Here is a 20,230-nt window from a genome sequence, read left to right as displayed (position 1 = left end):
TATATATAATATAAATTACTAAAACCTGATTTGGGGAAAATATTAAATATCTGGAAGCTTTATGGAAGTACAAGTTCAGTCAATATGAAACACTTGTTTTGAATAAATATCGTGTTTTTTAGATTAATTAATTGCTTTTAGAATAGTTTATTCAGAATTAATCATCTACCTAGGAGGTTTAACTAAGCAAGATGTTAGCAAAACAATATAGTACATCTCACATCAACAATCTAAATGAGACCAGCCTGGAGAGTTAAGATTCACAGTTAAATAATGAAAAATGAGTTTTTTAAATAATAAATAAATAAGGTTTTTTTTTTTATTTATTATTACAGTTAGCTACCTCAGACAGCCTCATAACATATTTTTTTAAAAATTACTTAATCATATTGTAGCATTCGGTGTCCAGCACCATATCCATTTCTATATATAAATTATAAAATAAATTACTATGATACATTGCTACAATTTAAAATTATAATTGCATTTATATTCCAGGTAAGTTATCAATAAAAAATTATATCTTTATTTTTTCAGAAAGTCATTTATTTTAATTTATTAATTCACCGTCTTTTGCAAATAAATTTTGAAAAGTTAATAAACTCCTCATACTGGTTCATCATACTTTTTCTTTCTAAAAATAACCTACCTTTCATGTCAGGTATATTATTTTCGTGTCATGGATAGAAAGGACTTATTCATCTATTTTTCCTCCGAGATGTGACCTTTAGGAAAACTTTACAAAACTTATAGAATCAAAAATCTACATGAGATAGAATGTACAATAGATTGTTCGGATAAAATGAAGCTGTCACAGTCAACAATGTTTTCCTATATAGACACCCTTATTAGAACCATGCTTGGTTTTATTCAGACCTCCCTGAATAAATAGAATGGATGGAATAATTTTGAATAAGAATGGGATGAGTTATTAAGTACAGAATTCGGAGTGATGAGAAAACTTCTAGGAGCGACACTTTGTTATCTGAGATTGGCTAATTAGAACGCGTTTCCACAAGCCCCTTGCGTCATTGAAAATCAGTAAGTTAATTTTAACGGATTTTACAGTCCATATAATGGTCATTTTATATTAAATATTAGGGAGGTGGTTGGTGGTGCAACAAATATAATCTTAACACTAAATACTTAACAACTATTTTATAGTTGTTTTTTCAATTGTTATTTTTCGTTCTTTTTTGACCGCACTCCCGACCTTCTTCATATTCAGAAAAATACAGTCAATCATTATATATATCTATGTCGTTTTATATCATTTATAAAATTTTATTTATTAAATACTTTATTTATTTAATTATATTTTTAGTATTTCCACTTATTACAATTTAGTTACTGGAATAATATTGATCAATGATTTAATCAGGAACAGGGATAATGTAAATATTTCAGGGAACAATAATTTAAATGAATAAGCATCACAATTTTAAATCATACTGTTTCGTTAAAGACACATTATTTTGTACGGGTAGAGATATTACGTTTAGCGAACAATTTGGAAATTTACAACAGTACGTTATCAGTCATTGAAACTGTTAGAATAATTATAGTTTTATTGTAAATAAATAATAAGAACTAGTGATTATGAAGACTTAAGTCTTGCGTTTAATAATTCTATTTGCAATTAATTTATTTGTTGAGCGTACTGATTCCGACTGTTTAGATATCTGAGTTTACAAATTGGAAGGTATATAGAGGAGAAGCCCAAGAGCTAGCATACTGTTATAGAGAGTTGGATACTGGAAAAGCGTTTATTTATGCGAATGACATACTGTTTGTAGCTCTATGCAGAAACTACAAGTAGCATTAAATGACTGGAGTGAGGAGCTCCAGTTAAGAGGCATGAATATTAATGCTGAGAAAAGCAAAGCGATGCTTGTTGGAAGGGATGAGGAGAGGAGTTAAACAGTAATGGGATACCCCTTCAATTAAAAGTAATAAAAAGCGAGTGGAGTACATTCCAAAAAACGCTCCAAAGTTAAAGGAATTAAGGAAATCAACAATAAGAAAAAGTTCATTTAAAACAGTTAGTATTCCTACCAGTTTTGATTTTTGGAGCGGAGGGAGTGTTCTAGATCATGATGCGAGTAAAATGCATCGGATCTGACGTTTCTAAGAAGAATCTTAGAGAAATACACAAGGACTGAAAATAAATTAAAGTACCCACTGTTATGTCGGCCTCTTACAAGTTGCAGAGGTTATTGAGCCGACTTAAATAGTTTGGCTATCTAAACACAAAAGAATATGGGAATATTAAATGGTTGGTTAAGACCAGACTAGAATAAAAAGCCAACCAAGACAAAGAGGATTCATGTATGAGGATTACGCCACAAGCCTATGAAGTTAAAAGCTGCTCTCTGACAGTAATGAGGGCAATGGCGAATGATCGTAGCAGATCGGGGCAGTGCCAATTTAAGGGAAATATGGCCATTTTCGGAGTGGTCTCAAAGGGATTTTATAGCATTTGAGAGAAAGATCTTTAAACGCATTTATGGTCCAATTAAAAATGGTTCTCTATGAAGAGATTGCACATAGTGTATATTCTTAGCTAAATGAGTCTGGCATTTTAAGCATTGTCAAGCAAAGTAGGCTACGCTTGGCAGGACATGTCTCAAGGATGGGCATTGTCCCAAAGTATCTGTTAGATGAAGAAATGTATGGCACTTGACCATGAGCCTATAACTTCGATATGTGGGTGGTGTTGGAGGAAAACTTGAGGACTCTGCTTGGAGTTCGGGATAGGATACCTGCACGACACTCTATTAAACTTAAAGAGGCCGGCAACCAGGGAAGGATAGTCGCGTCGATTGAGAAGGAGTTATTTGATATTAGTAACTAGTGGGAAATTAGTCCGGCAAGAGGGCCTAATGGTCCTTTTAGCCAACCCCTGGTGGCTTCCTGAGTTGCCACGACGTACTAACCAAGGTAGGAGTGTTAAGATTCATTTATCAAAACCACCGGGAAATAAATATTAACTGCCCCTGATGAGAATCAAACTCACAACGTTCCAAACCGGGCGCTCTAGGACCTACGCTCAAGGCCGTCACACCCCTTGAGAAGGAGTTATAATTCAAGATAATTTGACGTCTGAAGTCGAGGGTTAATAATACTGATTTTTTTTTTTTATCTATTTGATACTTAAAATCAATTATATAAACTCGCGTAGCAGAAAAAATATATTCCATATCTACATATAAATAAAAGAAATGGTAAATTCAATATCAGTGCTATACTGATAGTAAATAATATTCCATTAGTATTTAATCACTAAATACTTTAATTTTGAAAAAAAAAATTCAAGTTCTCAATTGAAAGTTGATGATAATGATGTATTTTGCCGTTCTGAAGGAACTCGAAAGCAAGCAAAACATAACATGGACCTTCAGGTAGAAGTAGAAATTGAAAAAAAAAAGAAGGAAAAAAATTAAACGGGGTGGAGCGGGGACTATTTCAATATAGCCACAGAGAAGACTAAGTAGCCCATTTTAAAATCAGGTCCAACTTTGGGGACAGATATTAAGGAAGACGTAGAATTAATGGTGTTAAATCGAGCGGAAAATCCCGTTCTTCCTTCCCGAACCTTGCCTTAGAGCCCAGGAAATGGTGGGCTGTAGAAATTATAACGTCTGTTTCGAGGCCATATATAATTACAGATTAACTTTGGTAACGAGACCGTACATTATACTCAGTTGTGGGTTAATTTAAAAATTATTGCAGTACTCCAACTCTCATATAGGAAATAATTTTTTAATATTTTAAAGAAAATAAATAATTATTTTATTATTGATAATTTAAATATCCGCATAATTATGAAATGGATTAAATAAAATATTACAGCTCATAACCCTCTCATTAATCATGGAGAAGCAGCACCTATTAGGCATGCAAATGAAACCGTTGTTATGGTAGTAGAAAAAACAATGACAATCTGATTTATGTTAGTTACTATAAAGACAATCAGGAATTGAGCACAGCATCAGCGATGATGTCTGATGGTAATTAAACTGTGTATTCCATACTGAGTCGCAATGCAGAAATTTCTCAGGTATTGGTCAATGAGCTACTAATTGCTATTTAACATTAGGTATAACAACAAATGAAATTAACTAATAATTCTTGTATATGATTTAGAATTTATATTCTCTTTTTTTTTTTGTTTTTTTTTTTACACTGTTGATTTGCCTTCAACCCGCGGCACGCCTCGAACATTTTTTCGGCCCACTACATTCATCACAGTTTTACAAAATATATTTATTATATATTGGCCAAAATAGTGAAAACCAATTTATTAAAATAATACATTATTTGAGCATCCATATATTAAAAAATTAATTTTGATTTTAAATTAAATATTATTTTATTATTATATTATCTATGTTAACTTGCAATAATAATATTAAACACAAACATAATTGCACATTTCTTTAATTTTTTCACCTCGAAAAAATGTCTATAGTACATCTAAATCTAATGTGGAGAAATATAATTTTATATTATGTCCACAAAGTTGTTTATTTGTTAGTTTTTAAAATGCGTTTAACAGCCTGGTCATCAACCCCCGTTGGTTGTTGGTCCCAAATCAAATGGTTTGGCAAAAAGTGCTGTAAAAAGCATGAAGAAGATTTTCATAAAAGCAACCGAAGCTGGGGAGGATAAGTTCACTCACTCAACGAATTCATGAATACTTGATAATGCTAAGACAAATAGATAAATCAGTCTTCTTCATCTGGGCTCCCGGGCATGTTGGTATTACAGGAAATGAGATGGCCGAAAAAGCTGCTAGAGAAGCGCTAGTCCTCCCAGGTAGAACCGCAGCAATCTTAACTGCAAAGGAACTTGCTCGCCCTTCAAAGGAATGTATAAATAAAAGAAGGCAGGGAATGTGGGAGTAAAGTTCACCCAGTAAGTTGAAATTTATAAAGAAAGATGTGAAGTCCTGGATTACATCAACCCGAAGTAGACGCCGCGAAGAAGTAGTGATCACCCGACTACTGAGTATACTGATAGAACATACCCGATTGACACACGTCCACCTCATAATAGGAGAAGCCCCTCCAAAATGTTAAATGTTAGAAATGTCATAGTAATCTAACGGTCAAACACATTTTTGAAGAACGTAATCACAACAAATTAACTCTGAACCAGTTAGGGATACCAACAAATGTTCCAATGGCGTTAAGAAACGACGAATCTGTAATAGAAAGGGTCATTAAATTCATCCATAAGATTAACTTAATAATCAGCCTTTAATTATTATAATTATCTATTTAAAATTAGAATCGTTACTGATCTGCTTTTCATTATACTTTCCCCATCCTTTCCACTATCGTTACGATTATTAAACAAACTATTATTTCCTAGCTAGATAATATTTCAAATCTCACGGAAATGAGTCCCACTGGTGCGGATTCGTACACCATATCAAGTATCAGGTATCACTCTGTGGAACAACTAGGTCGCAAAGTTATGATCCATGTCCAAAGGAGTCATAAAGTTCATTTGGGTTGACCACTCCTGGTTTATAAGAATGTAGAAATTTTACAACGGCTGAGTTAATTTTATTTTAATCAATATCGTAACCATCAATTAACATTTTATGTGGGTTAGTTTTATCTATATTCATGATACATTATATGTCATGGTTTGTTATTATTTTACTATATTTTACATCTTTCTTGAGCTAAGAATGATTAATTTTGTGTTTATATATTTCATTAAGGTTTTTCTTGAAATTCTATGATTATTTTTCCCTTTCCTATTTAATTATGACAAAGTAATTCTATGGATAGTACATGAGGTACATATTCAAATGGTTTATTATCGGTCATTTTTATCTATTGATTCAAGATTGTTTATTAGATTGATTAATTATAGACTCATGATTGGTTTCTGTCTAAATTGTTAATACATTACTAAAGAAGAAATATTACTTACTTAAATATTAATTACTTAAAGAAGAAATATTACAGGCGTAGTGGCAAATTCATTAAATTGACCTTTTTTTCATTTTTCCCAACCTCTGAAAGCTATTTAGAGGTTGTCATACCTACATCAGAGTGAGAGTGCCAAGATTCAATTCTAAAGATCGTAGTGAAATATATAATAACTGATCTAGATGAGAACGAACCCATTCTAATTCAAATCTGATTCTTTAATCACTATGAGATTGATCTTTCAAGGATCTTTGAATCAAGCCTGGTTAGTCGACTTTTATTTCTTTAACATGTTTGTTTTATATTGCTTTATTAAGATAGCAAACTTCTATTAATTAAATATAATACGAAATAAAACATTTAAAAAGAAATTTCTTGCTGACAGCTTAACCGGTCAACCCGCCCAGCTAAACCCCGATTTAGCTACGGTCTAAATAATATAGGCATGAAATCGGGAAGGGAAGTCTTAAGTTACAACATAGTTTATTTTGTATTTGTAAGCAACACTAAAAAATTAGCTAAAGTTGTAAAACGGCGTGATTATTTATTTTGATACCAATGTACTCACCTATCTCCAGGTACTTCTGGTGGACGGGGTCGTACTCGTCCCAGGTTATAGTTCTAAATCTGTTGCGCTCTTTCGATCCTGCAAGGATAGTATCCTTGTTCTGGAAGTCATTGGGATTCCTAAAACAAAGTTAATGCCATAAATGGAAAACTATTTTTTAAGAATACATAAACAAATAATAAACACCTCTGTAAGAAATTAAAAAATATATTGAGTTATTTCATACAAAGTATCTAAATAGCAATAAGCATTTAAATTGTATGTAGAGTGTATATCACTATAGTATATATTAGCATAGATAATATCTATGGTTTGGGTTAACAACTAATGACTAAAATAAATTTTTTAGAAAGTTTAGCCTTTTGAAAGACACCGTTACATATAAAAAAATGGAAAAAAAGATAAAGTTTTTTTTTTATCAATGTCTCGTTTTTAAACACAGTTAAAAACAAACTTAAGATCAGGGCCCTGTTTCATAATAATACTATTAGTCTTGTAGATTTATCTTAACTCAATTACACAGACTTGTACTTTAGTATTTTTTTAATTCTTCTAATATCACTAATAGTCATCCCTATCATGAAAAAAATAAGTATTAGTGTTATTAACACACAAGTTTGTACACTTGTACTATGAACTAATACTATTAGCTTTCATTATGAAACAGGGCCCAGAACGTTATCAATCATGAGGAAACGTTTAAAATAACTCTCTAATTATAATCGAAGAAAACATGCAAGTTTTCAGCTAGTAAAAGATTCACTGAGTCCTTTCAACGCCAGTAAATTCATTAAATAAATACAGCATACTGCTGAGAATCTCTTAAATTCGTGCCAAAACTAACAACTGTCTTCTACTGGCGAATGCCAATACGAAACATACCGGAGCCAACCTTCAGGTAACAATTATAGGCCTATTCCAAATTTAGCTCAATTAATGAGCCCTTCTGACACGCGTTCAATTGCCTTCTGATATAAATATCACAAGGTGAAGTAAAAAAAGCAAACTGATAAAAACACTGGGTGTAAACAAATTATATACCTTTTCCTCCTTAGTCCTTGAAAGTATTTAACCAACAGAAGGGACCGTGTTAAATCCTTAAATTAAATTTAAGCCTTATCGTAGATTTAGCACTCTGATTCGAACTCACTATAATACACCAGTTATGATTACAGCACAGGTTCCATCATGATGGAGATAGGAAATCGTGAAAATAATATTTGTCTTAGTGGCTGCCCTGTCCTAATATTGTTAAGAATGTTTTTTTTAAATATTTTAATGGCATTGTATGGAAAATTATACAGCCAGGTACTAATTTATTTGTATTCCCATTGTTTTCACCAGGTTTTTTAATTTTTTAGGACCTCCAATCAATGAAAAAAGACAACACCCAAGGCCGGATTCGAACCGGCACTGCCAATATATCTCAGATTGGTAAGACTGTGCCAACCACAGAGCTAGGGGCGGCTCATAAGAATGTTAGAATTAATAAAGAATGTTTCTAAAAAAAAAATAAAATTTAAAGATGAGTGATCCTTTCCTTAACTTATTTCAAGGCGTTCCACAAGTGAAACAATGTCCATCAAATAATTTAGATCCTTACTAAAGAAAATTGAACGAATTAAGATTTAGAATAAAAATTTATAACACTGACGAAACTATCCTCAATGCCTGAAAGCGTTTGCCTGATTTAAAGTTTGAAACATTTGCATATGTTGTTTCTAGGAATCTTAGCCTTTTCATAAATGTAATAACAGACATTTTCAAAAATGAATATTATTAAAAATTAATTGAGAAACCATATAGTCGTTGAGAACTAGGAAACACAAACATATCATCCAGATTAATTAAAATACTTATTAATTGTATTGAATTAAATATTATTATAAGTGGATATATAATGATGTATTGGTTATTTAATAAATCATTTGTTAAAATAAGGTCGTTATCATTTTTTTTTCTACGAATTTAATTGTAAAATTGGTTCTTACACTTCTGACGTTTGGCAACCTCTGGTTTACAACTATTATTTCTCTCTCATACCTGTCTTGCCGTATAATTTGGGTATTCCCCAGTGTGAAAGTTGAGGGATATCATCAAAATTAATTGTAATATGCTGGTGGTTGTAATAGATGGAGTATTATTAAATTTAAACTGAATGAAACATAGTGATATAGAGATATAAGCCTCTATTTTTAATTTAATAATAAGGCAAAAAGGTCGTACAATAGAGTTAGTATTTAATTTTGATTGTGTGTTACATCATATAAAAAAATAGATTTAGTAGGCAACAAATAAATAAAATAAAAAAAAAAAAGTTAACCAATTTAATGGATACCTATATTAATGTTTGTACACGACATAATATTTTTATGTAATGACAAAATAAATAGGAGTTAAAAAAAAAAAACTGAAAATAAAATATATCAAGCAACGTTTATCCTTAAATAATGATTTTTTTTTTTAAAAAACCCATGTTATTATTAAGTACATTATTTCATTCAAGAAAACAGAAACAAAGAATTATTAAATGTTTTGAAAACACTGCAATAATTCATTATTTCAATGTAAAACCGGCATTGAACAGTCTTCCATCTTCCGTTGAAGTTCAATAATTTAAAGATTTCAAATGTAATTTTAAGTTATTGATTTGATGGGAGAAAGATTAAACGGAAACAATTTGCCCAGAGCTGGGAAAAGTTAAGCTGCTTTGGCCCGGGGAAACTCAATCCTTGGGCCGGAATACCTTGGTATTAATTTGGAACTTAAAACCGGCATACTTAAAAGTTTAGGGAAGCATTAAAGTGAAACCGAAGCTTTGCCCCTCGGCTTCATTTACCAGTCTCATCCAGCTAATAGCTAATTACAATTGCGTAGTTTTTGTATAATTATAATTTACTGAGTTCGATAATTGTGAATAAATTCTTCAGGCTAGAAGATGATTTAAATGAAATCGTAATTCTTATCGAAGAAATATATTTACAAGATGAGGTTTCAACATTAATAAAAAAAAAATTAAAGAAGAATCCTCATAGAATATCTATCAGTTTATACTTAAACACAATTCTATAAGAGACACTAAATAATAATAATAAAACACTAAATTCTATAAGAGATTTAATATCTACTAATATTCAGTAGTATTACCTATAAAAAATGACACCAATTAACTCGATTTTTTTACTTGAATCCTACATATAAACTACTACCTTTACTAATAACATAATAACTAAATAATAAAAAGGAAATGTTTTCCTGGAAAAAGTTTGCTCTTTTAGAAACTGGAAAAAAAATTTAAACTTTAAACGAAAGCTGCCCCATTTTTGTAATTGATTAAAAATAACTCAAAACAACAAGAATAGTTTGCAGACTTATTTATAAAATCATAAAATTTACAAAAAATGGAAAAAAAACGATGAGCTCTCTAAAATCATTACTTTCCATACATTATATAGCATACATACATTATATCCATTTTTCATAGAAGTCATGATTTTTTTTTTTAATTATTTATTTAATCGAAAAAAATATTTCTACCAGAAGACTCACAAAGTGTGAATTCAATGAACATTTAAATAGATTTCATTTCAGAATGTAAGAAAATGTGTTAAGTCGATGTTTCTCATAAAGTTGGGTCATAAGCAAAAATATCAACAGCTAAAATTCAGGAGAAAAAAAAAAACTGTTTAAGTTTTAATTAATAATTTTTCATTAAACTCTAATAAAGAGAATAGACATATAATGCATATTGGGTGCATTCACGAAGAAATTATTTTATTCAAAACTTGAAAACTGTCCATGTGGTTTTTATTAAATCGTAATAAAATATATAAGAAAGTAATCATTTTTTCGTATTATTTACACACTAATACAAAGTAAAAATATAGAATACTAACTCTATTATTGTTCTGTTTATTCTAAATTGTTAATACTAATTAAAAATAGAACAGTTTTTAAATTCCACCAGCCAATAAACCTATTTTTGTCTAAAATCATGATCCTAAACACTACCTCATGAATCGGAATGATATTTGCTTTAAATTCGTTCAATATGATTATTATTGTAGAAATGTTATTTTTACAATAATTAGAAAAAAGAGAGAGAAAATTATGAAAAAAAAATTGGAAATAAATCTTTTGTTTTCAAAATTATTTTTAAGCGAAAATAAATCGTTAGCTTTTATCGGACGAATTAGGATTTTGTATAATAAACCCTAATTATAAATAATAATAATTAATATATAATTGAATAATGTAAAATAAGTACAAAAATGGACAGCTGATTTCAAAATTACGGTATAATTCGTTCCAGAGTAAAAAATAACTTATTTACTCCTCTGGGTTCTGGAGCCCTCCTGGAGTCCACCCAGCCTCTTCAATTGGGTACCTTTAATTGGGTAAAACTCTGGCAGTCGAGCGTGATCCCGACCAAAGCACCTCCTTGCACAACCGTTGGTCTAGTAACAGTACTTCTTTATAAATTACTAAACCCCTGACCCTCCATGGGTTGTAGCGGTACAGATTTAAATTTTTTTTTACTTATAAAAGAAATTTCTTAGAAAAATGTAACACGTGTTTAGTAATGAAGTAATTATAATCTAAACTATATGTTATTAACCAGTGCTTGTATAATTTATTACTGCCACCCCTTCATCTCTTCACTGTCCCCTTCTACAAATGAATGGGATAAAAATAATCTTCCTGTTCTTTTATTTTCCTAGTTTCGATAAATATTATGGATTGTGACACATCTTTCTTCAGGTATGCGCAAAAGTACTTTCCTTATCAGCAGTATGTTTCAGAAATGGCTTATCTATACTCGCTCAATGTTGGAGGAAAGTAGGAGATTCAATCTTATCATGGTATAGTTTTATCAACTACTTTTTGCTTACCTGTGGAAAAATGTAATTTTTTGTCTGGGTTTGTATTCAAGAAACGACACGCCTCATACATTTTGTTCTCAAATGATAAATATACCTATATGTATAAATATAAATGATAAAAGGCTATATTCTAACCAGACATTGCGGTTGTTGATTGTTCATTGGCCTTTCTTAATCATAATATTTATTAAATCTAGGAGCTAACAGTGAGACTGGCTCCATCCTATCTACTAAATTAGTAAGCAGCTCTGAGATTTAACCAATACTAATGCAATATTGAATTATATTAAAATTTCATAAAGATTTTGTTTTCTACCCTCATTCCTTAGATCGTGTTGATGGTTATGAGTACTCATTGGAAATGGGTAACAAAGACACCTGAGAGACCATGCACATATAAAAAAAATATTTTTATGGATATAGGTAATACATAAAACATGTAGTAGGTATTTTACCATAGTTATAATCCGCATATGAACCGTTTGATTAGAATTTTGGATTTTATTTTTTACCCAAAACTATCTTCTCATATATTTTTCAGTCAATTAATCCGACGTTCACTGATTGTACGTATAGCCCCTGGTTTAGGGTTGATTACATTTTTATGGTAATTGTTCGTTCTTTTGTCGGTAAACGTTTTGAACTGTTGGAAGGTAAATGTTTCTGCTGGAGAGTGGAGTTAGCAGAGGTGCAAGATATCCATTCGCTACCCAAATTACACCGCGTACACGAAGCCTCTAAGGGGCAATAAACACTAATGCCGCCCTAGCTGTGGGAAGTTTTGAATTCATCTGTAGCGGTGAGTGGCTCTAACTATATTAACAGGCTACCAACTCCGACGTGAATACATAATTACCTGCATTAACATAATTACTGCAAGCGGGTAAATTGAATTCGATTACACTTCTGTTCTAACAGCTTCTCGTCAAAGGCCTAGGAGTGATTAAATGCTATTAAAATGAATGATTCGGCAGTAAATAGATTGTTGAGGTAATGGTTGAGTACCTATCACTAGGATTCAATGTGATCAGGTGAGAAAGGATCTCGAAGATATCATATAAGATATAAGACCAATAACATGCACAAAAAAAAGTAGTTATGAAAAATATTTTCAAACTTAAACTATGATCAGTAAATATAAAAATCTATAAAACATTGAAATGTACTGAAAATAGTTAATAAGAATCTTTATAAACTTTGCAGTAAAAATTAAAAAATATTATCATATAATATTTAGGTATTGATAGGTACTACAATCTACCACAACCGAGGACAATAAGTAATAGTGATAAATGATCACATTCAAACCAAACTTATAAAAAAAATAACAATGTTGTAAAATCTCTGTATGTACATAAACCGAAAAATAAATAAAATGAATATAATCAAACTAGGTACCTAAAGTAATAAGGAGAAAATAAAATAAGTAAACTTTTTAACTAAAATACCATAACATTAAATAATAATAATAATAAAATCACTATAAGTAAATAAACCAGAAGATAAATAAAATGAGCATAATGAAATTGTGTACATGAATTAATAAGACTAAATAAAATTTTGAGTTTATATAACAATAAAATAAAAAAAATTAAAATGAATTACTTCTTAATTTTAATATTCATGTTTTATTTAAAATGATCCCTGAGTTCGTCTAAAACTTTTGTGAAATTCCTTCAGTTAAGCACTTTGGATAAGGAATTAGATCGGACCATTTTGCATATATAATGGGCATATTTTGAGCACAAGAAAACCACATTCATATAAATAAATATAAATTCATTATAAAAAAAAATTAAATAGTACCACGGTGTTTAATAGGATTCTCATTGTTCTTTGGAAAATTTTTTGCGATATTATTTTGTTAAAAAATAAACGACAATCAAAATTATTAAGCTCATAAAAAAAAAGATATCTTAGTTATAATAGTATAATAGTTTTAGATGTATTCATCACAAAAAATATTATGAATTGTTATTTTGCTGTTTAAACTTATTTTCTTTTTTAAAAACTTTTTGGTATTTTTTAACGACCCTCTTATTCTGAAAATGAGTAAATAGCAAAGTATGTGAAGTGTTAGTACTCTTAACTCGGGAATTCTGGATGCGTTTAGTTGTAAAATTTTAATAAAACAAATAAATACATAAATACACTTAAAACATTTTATTATTGAATTCAGATAACGAAATGTATCTGCAAATTATTCTGGTATCGGAGACTAAAAGGAAGAGAATGGTATCCGCTCTGTCTACTCTCCATAGAATGCTGTAAGAGTTCAATATCGAGTATCAAAGGATTTTTTTTTACTTTAACATAAGGGCTGTATTATATATCAAATTTAAAAGAGGCACTACACAAAGACCGATATGTTTCTATTATAAAATGGGAAGTATTGATGAGAGTCTGGTTGGAGTTGAACGATTCGATATAGTAAATAAACATCTAATATGTTTTTTGTCCTAGAATAGTAAATGTGGAACAGTAACTATTTTATAATTTTGAGATAAAAATTTTATTGAATAATAATACGGTGTACCTATAACAATAAATTGATAAAAATGGCAAACAGAATATATTTTATAAAATTGTTTCCACGGCAAAGCAATGGAAATGACATTGTAAACTAAACCAAGAGAGACGAGGGTGGAGTATGGTCGGTAAAAAAAAAGTAATAATTCGCATAGTATTTTTTTAGATGATTAGTAATGAGTTAACTTATAATTAACTGCAACTTTATAAAAAAATTACGTTGAGAGCTAACATAATTTTTAATAATTATATAAGTTTTTAAAATAATTTCTAATCAAATACCAAATTGCATATTGTAAATAAATAAAAGTCCCATGAGCAAAAGTACTCTCAGAGAAAAACATGAGAAAAGCAAAGTTAAAATAAATTATAACAAGTACATCAAAGTGGCCAGCAAATAGAACGAAACGTTAAAAAAATGTAAAATATATACATGCTATTATATTATGTTATGTGTCTTTAAAAATATTATACGAGCTTAATGAGATTAAAGTGTTTTCCTTACTCTATTTGATTAATGTTAAAAATTATAACCTGAGATTGATTTTTTTTTTTTATTCTATCTTTTATTTATTGATAAAGATTACAATCTGCCACAACGTTGTTGGGCAATAGGTAATAGTGATAACTGATCATATTCGTACTAAAATAAAATAACCTAGCAAAAATAAGGCTGAAGAAAATAAACATAATCAAACTAAGTACATGAAAAAAATATATTAATAATAATAAGAATAAAATAACCTAAGAAAAAAAATAAATGAAAAAAGTATATAAAAATAAATAAAATCTCTTTCTAAATATATACAAATAGAAGGATAAAGAAAATACACATAATCAAACTAAGTACATGAAAAAAATATATTAATAATAATAAGAATAAAATAACCTAAGAAAAAAAATAAATGAAAAAAGTATATAAAAATAAATAAAATCTCTTTCTAAATATATACAAATAGAAGGATAAAGAAAATACACATAATCAAACTAAGTACATGAAAAAATAAATAAATAAAATAAAATAATAATGATAATAATAAAAACAAAATAATAATAATTAAAATAAAATATTATATAAATACTCTTACAATGAAATCTTTAAAAGCATATATTCATTTTAACATGTGGAAAATTTCGTCTGGTATTGTATACATTTAGTTTTTTAAAACCATTATCACATTATACTGGATTTAATCTGATCATAATTCAGATGTAACAAAAACAAAAAATCATACCTGATAGATGCACCCTGCAAAAGTAGGAGTAGGATTACGTAAGAGGTTTCTGTAACCTATCATCATCACCTGGTTACCGGGTAACTAAGGAAAGCATAAACGTAAATCAGGCCCAACTGAGACCCACCCTAGCACACCCTATAAATTGCACCTCTAGCACCTCCATTTGTTAGGGGCACCGGGACCCAAAGTATAGTCCGAGGAATCTCAAAGCACCCTATCGGAATTCCGATACTGGCCGTAAAGTGGCATAGCTTACAAAATGCCGAGTGGTTATCAGCACGAAAGGAAGTACGGGTAGAAGTCAGTGTGTGGAAAGGTGTTGGGTTCGAAACAACTAGAACTGATGTCAATTGACAAGTAATTAATAATGATAAAATACGGCAAAATCGTTACGAATTTTGTAAGAACTATTTATTGTTTCAATTATATCTTATATCTATATTACTACATCTGCTAATGAAAATTAATAAAAAAGTTGGTGTGTCCACTAACACGATTTTCTAAACGAATCAGATGTGCAGCAAAAATTATTAAAATACCAAAACAACATTAAAAAAAAAATTGCTTTTTCATCGCTAATATAGATCCAATAATTCAATTAACTAAGATCTTTGTTAGGAATGAAGGTAGATAGATGTACGATCTCGAAAGAATATCTCAACACCAAAAATATTATAAGAGGATCTTGAACAGCCAGTACTCGAAGTCTCAGAATTAGATCCGTTCTAATTTTACTTTTAAAACATTTACTGATAAACAATAAAACAGCCTTAAAAAAAAATATTAACTAGACCAACATTGAAAAACTGGCTAAAACTAGAAATCATTATTGATAGAAATAAACTAGGTGAAATTATTCAATTTATGCAGAGAAAATTACCTCTACGACGATGAAGAAACATATACAGAAAATATGATTAACGACGGAAGAGAGAATAAAAACTATAATTAATTACTTTATTGAATCTTATTATCACTTACAAGATAACTTAATCCAAGGGGACTTCGGAACTATGATTATCTCTCCACTTGTGATGGGTAAAACAGGACTCTAGGAGATCACAGCATTTCTTTGTGAACCAAGTTAAAGTTATTCTATATCATCTAGCGGTTCTATATCATTTAAGCGTCAATTGTTTTTGCCTGTCAATAGCATATGTAATTCCCCCGATATATGATTGTTTCCCCCATTGAAGTATTCAAAATGAAATCCCGTAGTGAATAGACAGCTTCGTTATATCATTTTTTTACATTTGTTCCCTAGTTTACATTTCTCTTCTCAAGAATAAAACACCCCTAAAAATCCCAGGAATACAGACGAAGAGCTGTTTTTCGATAAAGGGATATCATTTGAAGGAGCTTATATCGGTTGAAGATGGCGGCCCACAAACCGAATCCTTTGTTCCATTCTTTATCTTTTTGCTTTACTGACTGCTTCAATATTCTCTGCCTTGTATAGTGGTAAGTGTTTGGAATGTTGGCACTCTGATGGAGCCATCCTATTTGTTCTAGCAACTTTCCACAAAACCAAAGTGCTTCTGAGTTTTTATCGAACATTCTTTTTTTTTTTTTTTTTTTTGGGGTATAAATCATATACAGAATAGAAAGTCTAAGACGTGAAAAATCTATATACTAAAAGAACGAATAAAATTGTATTTGGCTTGGGTAGGACTAGAAAACGCCGGCTTAGTGGAAGCCTCGGTTAACCCGGATAGAATAAAAGAAAAAATATATTTTTAATTTAACTTATATATACATCAAAATTCAAATGTGTCTATAGACATTTATATACTTGGATTTGTAGGACCTTAAAACGCGTATTTATGTTTGAAAACTTCGATTCAAAATTGGTCGCAATAGTTACTCCATTACAATATATTGGTAGGTAAATGTTATTTACATTTATATACAATAAATTGATATAATACCATTTAATTTTTATACTACTGTCGAACAGTAACATATTGCTACTCTTTTAACGGAAACCGCTGGCTAAACTATTTAAAGGATGCCGCTAGATTCCAAATGGATCGATGAATTGGATTAACCAGAATGGGCTAAAGACGGTCTCAAAAGCCTCACAGGCACACAACTCAATCATTCCATTTTTTACTCAAAAGCTGCAGTCTATAATTATTTCGATGAAAAGATTAACTTAGAGAATTAAGTGCATAGTACCTCTATAATTGACGAAATATATTAGTTAAATAAAATAAATAAATCTTTACTGTCCTCCAAAAATTATTTCCAACTATTAGAAATTTTGAGTATATTAAAAATTATAAATCAGCAAAAAATTTCATTTCAATTAATATTAATAATTTTTAATACTGTTAGTAAATAAAAACAGAATTGAAAGTTATTTATACCAGTGTTTTTTAAATACATTTTATAGAATATCAATAATAAAATTTAACTATACTGTATTTATACATCAACAATTTATATATTATAAGTATAGTATAGCCTTACAACTGCGTGAAAAACTATGCAGTCCATCGTTCCACTCCATCAGTTTTTCCCACTCACGGACGCTTTGAGTGATTGGATTTAGGGCTGGGGTGATGGAGTGTGGGGCCGTTGAAATTCTATCACCTCCACATCAGTTCAAAAAATCCACTAAGTATTTCTTCCTCACTGTCGTTTCACGTGATATTAGGAGTGGGGATATTGAAGTGCAGTGATTTTTAAAGGCCACTTTTACGTCAAATGGTCCAAAGGTAATGTTATTTTTATTATGTGTTTTTATTATTCCTCAACCAATAATATAAAACACCATTTTACCATTACTTGCCATCTCAAATATATCTTGTTGTTTTAGAATAACTCAGGATTATTTTTCTTTATATCCAAGAACCATTCTAGAGTCAAATTGTAATAATTTAACTCAATTATTAATAATTCATCTCAGATTACAGTTCACCCTTGGCTATGGGTCGACGCACCTTGCCTTAGACAGTTGCTCACCCTTGGCGATTGGCGTTGGTCTAATAAATATCCGGAATTACCTTAGTCTACAGGAGCTGGGGGCACCTCGATGAAATATTCATGGCGGTAGGTAAGGAGCCGTTCGTAGGCGGGGCACGATCCCAACAGAAAAATGATCAAGTGACGTGTTAACGTCCAGGTCCAGGGCGTTCAGAGGGGAGGGGAAGGGATAGTATTCCACGATATCAATTCCCTTCAACCCCGTTCAGGTTTCCGCAGGTGATTCTTCAACCTCATCTTCAGCCAGATTACCCTCAGGAAAATACTCAAATATTGAGAGAGAATAAGATTTTCGGACCATTTGAGACTAAAACCCCGATGACTTTCTTCGTCGCTTCATTACCAATTCAAAGAACATTCAGTATATTCTTATTTATTATTTCGCAACACAAAGATCAATGTATAGTTAATTATCTTCTTCTTCTTTTTTTTTTCGACAGATATGAGATGTTCTGTTGGTAAAATAAAAAATTAATAATAAATATTAAAAATTTGGATTTTGACTAACCGGTAAACAGTATAAAATACAGGAATAGCATTGCATCTATATACCTACGTTTTCTATGCTTTCCGACTTAAATACAATTAACAATTAAATAAAATTGGCTATAAACTTCAGCTTTCACTTTATTATATCTAGAAACAAAGAAGAATCTACATAACAAATATTTGAAGAGTTTAAAACGGTCAAGTAGTCATTCATATACTACTTCATAGTGATTAAGCCATTGTCAATAGTAGAAAAAAAATATGCTAGAAAATCATAAATAAAATGAAATAAATTATAACATTATAGTCATAATCACGTACATAGAAATAATTAAAAACGCCAATGAAAATAATTGTTTCTTGTACTCTTATTTCTTCTAAAATACGGGATATTATTACATATCTGCTTAAACAAATTAGTGGATTATTTTTAATAATTTATTTATAGTTTTTTACTACATAAAAATACCTACTACATGTTAATGTCTACTCTAATATTTAATTTCCAACTTCTATAACATTTCTAGAGGAGAAGATTTCGAGACCATCTTTTCAGACGTGTAGGACGATTATAAGGTAATGAAGAGGAATCCAGGTTAAAAGCCAGGCTGGTTTGGGTTGTTGAGATCTTTATCATGGATGGATTGGTAATTGGTTCTGGCCAAATCGGCAACATATGGAACATTGAGGTCCTGATCGATGACTTGATTTGTGAATAAGTAAGGAGCATTAAAGATTTTGGACTGTATGGATTCATAGAGGAGGAATTCAATGGTTTAGTGGAGCCCCAAAGCTCAACTCCGTATGTCCAGATAGGCCTTATAATGGTCATGTAGATGAATCAGTCTTTTGTAATGGATTGGAAGTTTAGACTGCATGTCTAATAAATGTTGTAATCGTCGGACTCGACGAACAGTTTACCCTGTATTTTCAGTCTTGTATGAGGATTCTATATCAGTCGTTTGGCCATATGCAGTCCTAAGTAACGAATTTGTTGGAGCAGGAATACGTTATTAAGGATACTGTGGGGCAGAAGGTCATGGGTATACATAGAGTAAATGTGATTTGGTGGAACTTATTGCAATGTATTTTAATCCTCCTGTTTTGCCACCATGAGGGATTGGGATACAATGGAAGGGTCATTATTCACTGACAATTGACATGTGCCATCTGAATACGTTTTGAGGATAGTATTAGGATGGGTTGGGATGTCAGCTGTAACAGTTATACTAAGGATAGGACCAAGGATACCACCAGCAGACTGAGGAAAGAGACATGAATATACGCTGTTGTGATTTATTAACAGATTGAAATAATCTGTTGGAGAGATAAGAACGGATAATAAGGAAATATGTAGGGAATAGGAATTTATGGATCTTGTATAGCTATCCTGTGTGCCAGACTCGATCAAAAGCCTGTTTTATATCAAAAAAGATTCTCGAGCAATACTTTCAGCCAATGCAGACGAGACGGAATCAACCACACGATCACCGCTCAATAGTGCAGTAGGATATTCGAAATCCAAACTGGTGATCTGGGATTATGTGGTTGAAATATAGGATGAGGTACAAATTTATATATTTATAT

At 30.5% G+C, this 20,230-nt stretch overlaps 1 protein-coding gene and 1 long non-coding RNA gene across 2 annotated transcripts in view; one reads left to right on the top strand and one right to left on the bottom strand.

Moving 5' to 3' along the window:
- LOC136796960 (uncharacterized) overlaps positions 1–7,979 on the top strand; it is a 9,936-nt gene extending 1,957 nt beyond the window's left edge. Inside the window, exon 3 of the long non-coding RNA XR_010844750.1 lies at positions 7,878–7,979. This is a non-coding gene — a long non-coding RNA (uncharacterized lncRNA). The remainder of the gene's footprint in view (positions 1–7,877) is intronic.
- Nlg4 (Neuroligin 4) overlaps positions 1–20,230 on the bottom strand; it is a gene marked incomplete at its 5' end in the record, with an annotated part of 166,285 nt that overhangs the window by 31,677 nt on the left and 114,378 nt on the right. The window contains 1 exon segment of the mRNA XM_014425412.2: positions 6,517–6,635. Coding sequence (XP_014280898.1) covers positions 6,517–6,635 — 119 coding nt within the window.

The sequence above is a fragment of the Halyomorpha halys genome, unplaced genomic scaffold (genome assembly GCF_000696795.3).
Source record: "Halyomorpha halys isolate HHAL.00 unplaced genomic scaffold, Hhal_1.1 Scaffold510.1, whole genome shotgun sequence".
In the NCBI taxonomy this organism is placed as follows: Eukaryota; Metazoa; Arthropoda; class Insecta; order Hemiptera; family Pentatomidae; genus Halyomorpha; species Halyomorpha halys.
The sequence above is the reverse complement of the archived record's forward strand: the minus strand, read 5'-3'. Positions and strand labels throughout refer to the sequence as shown.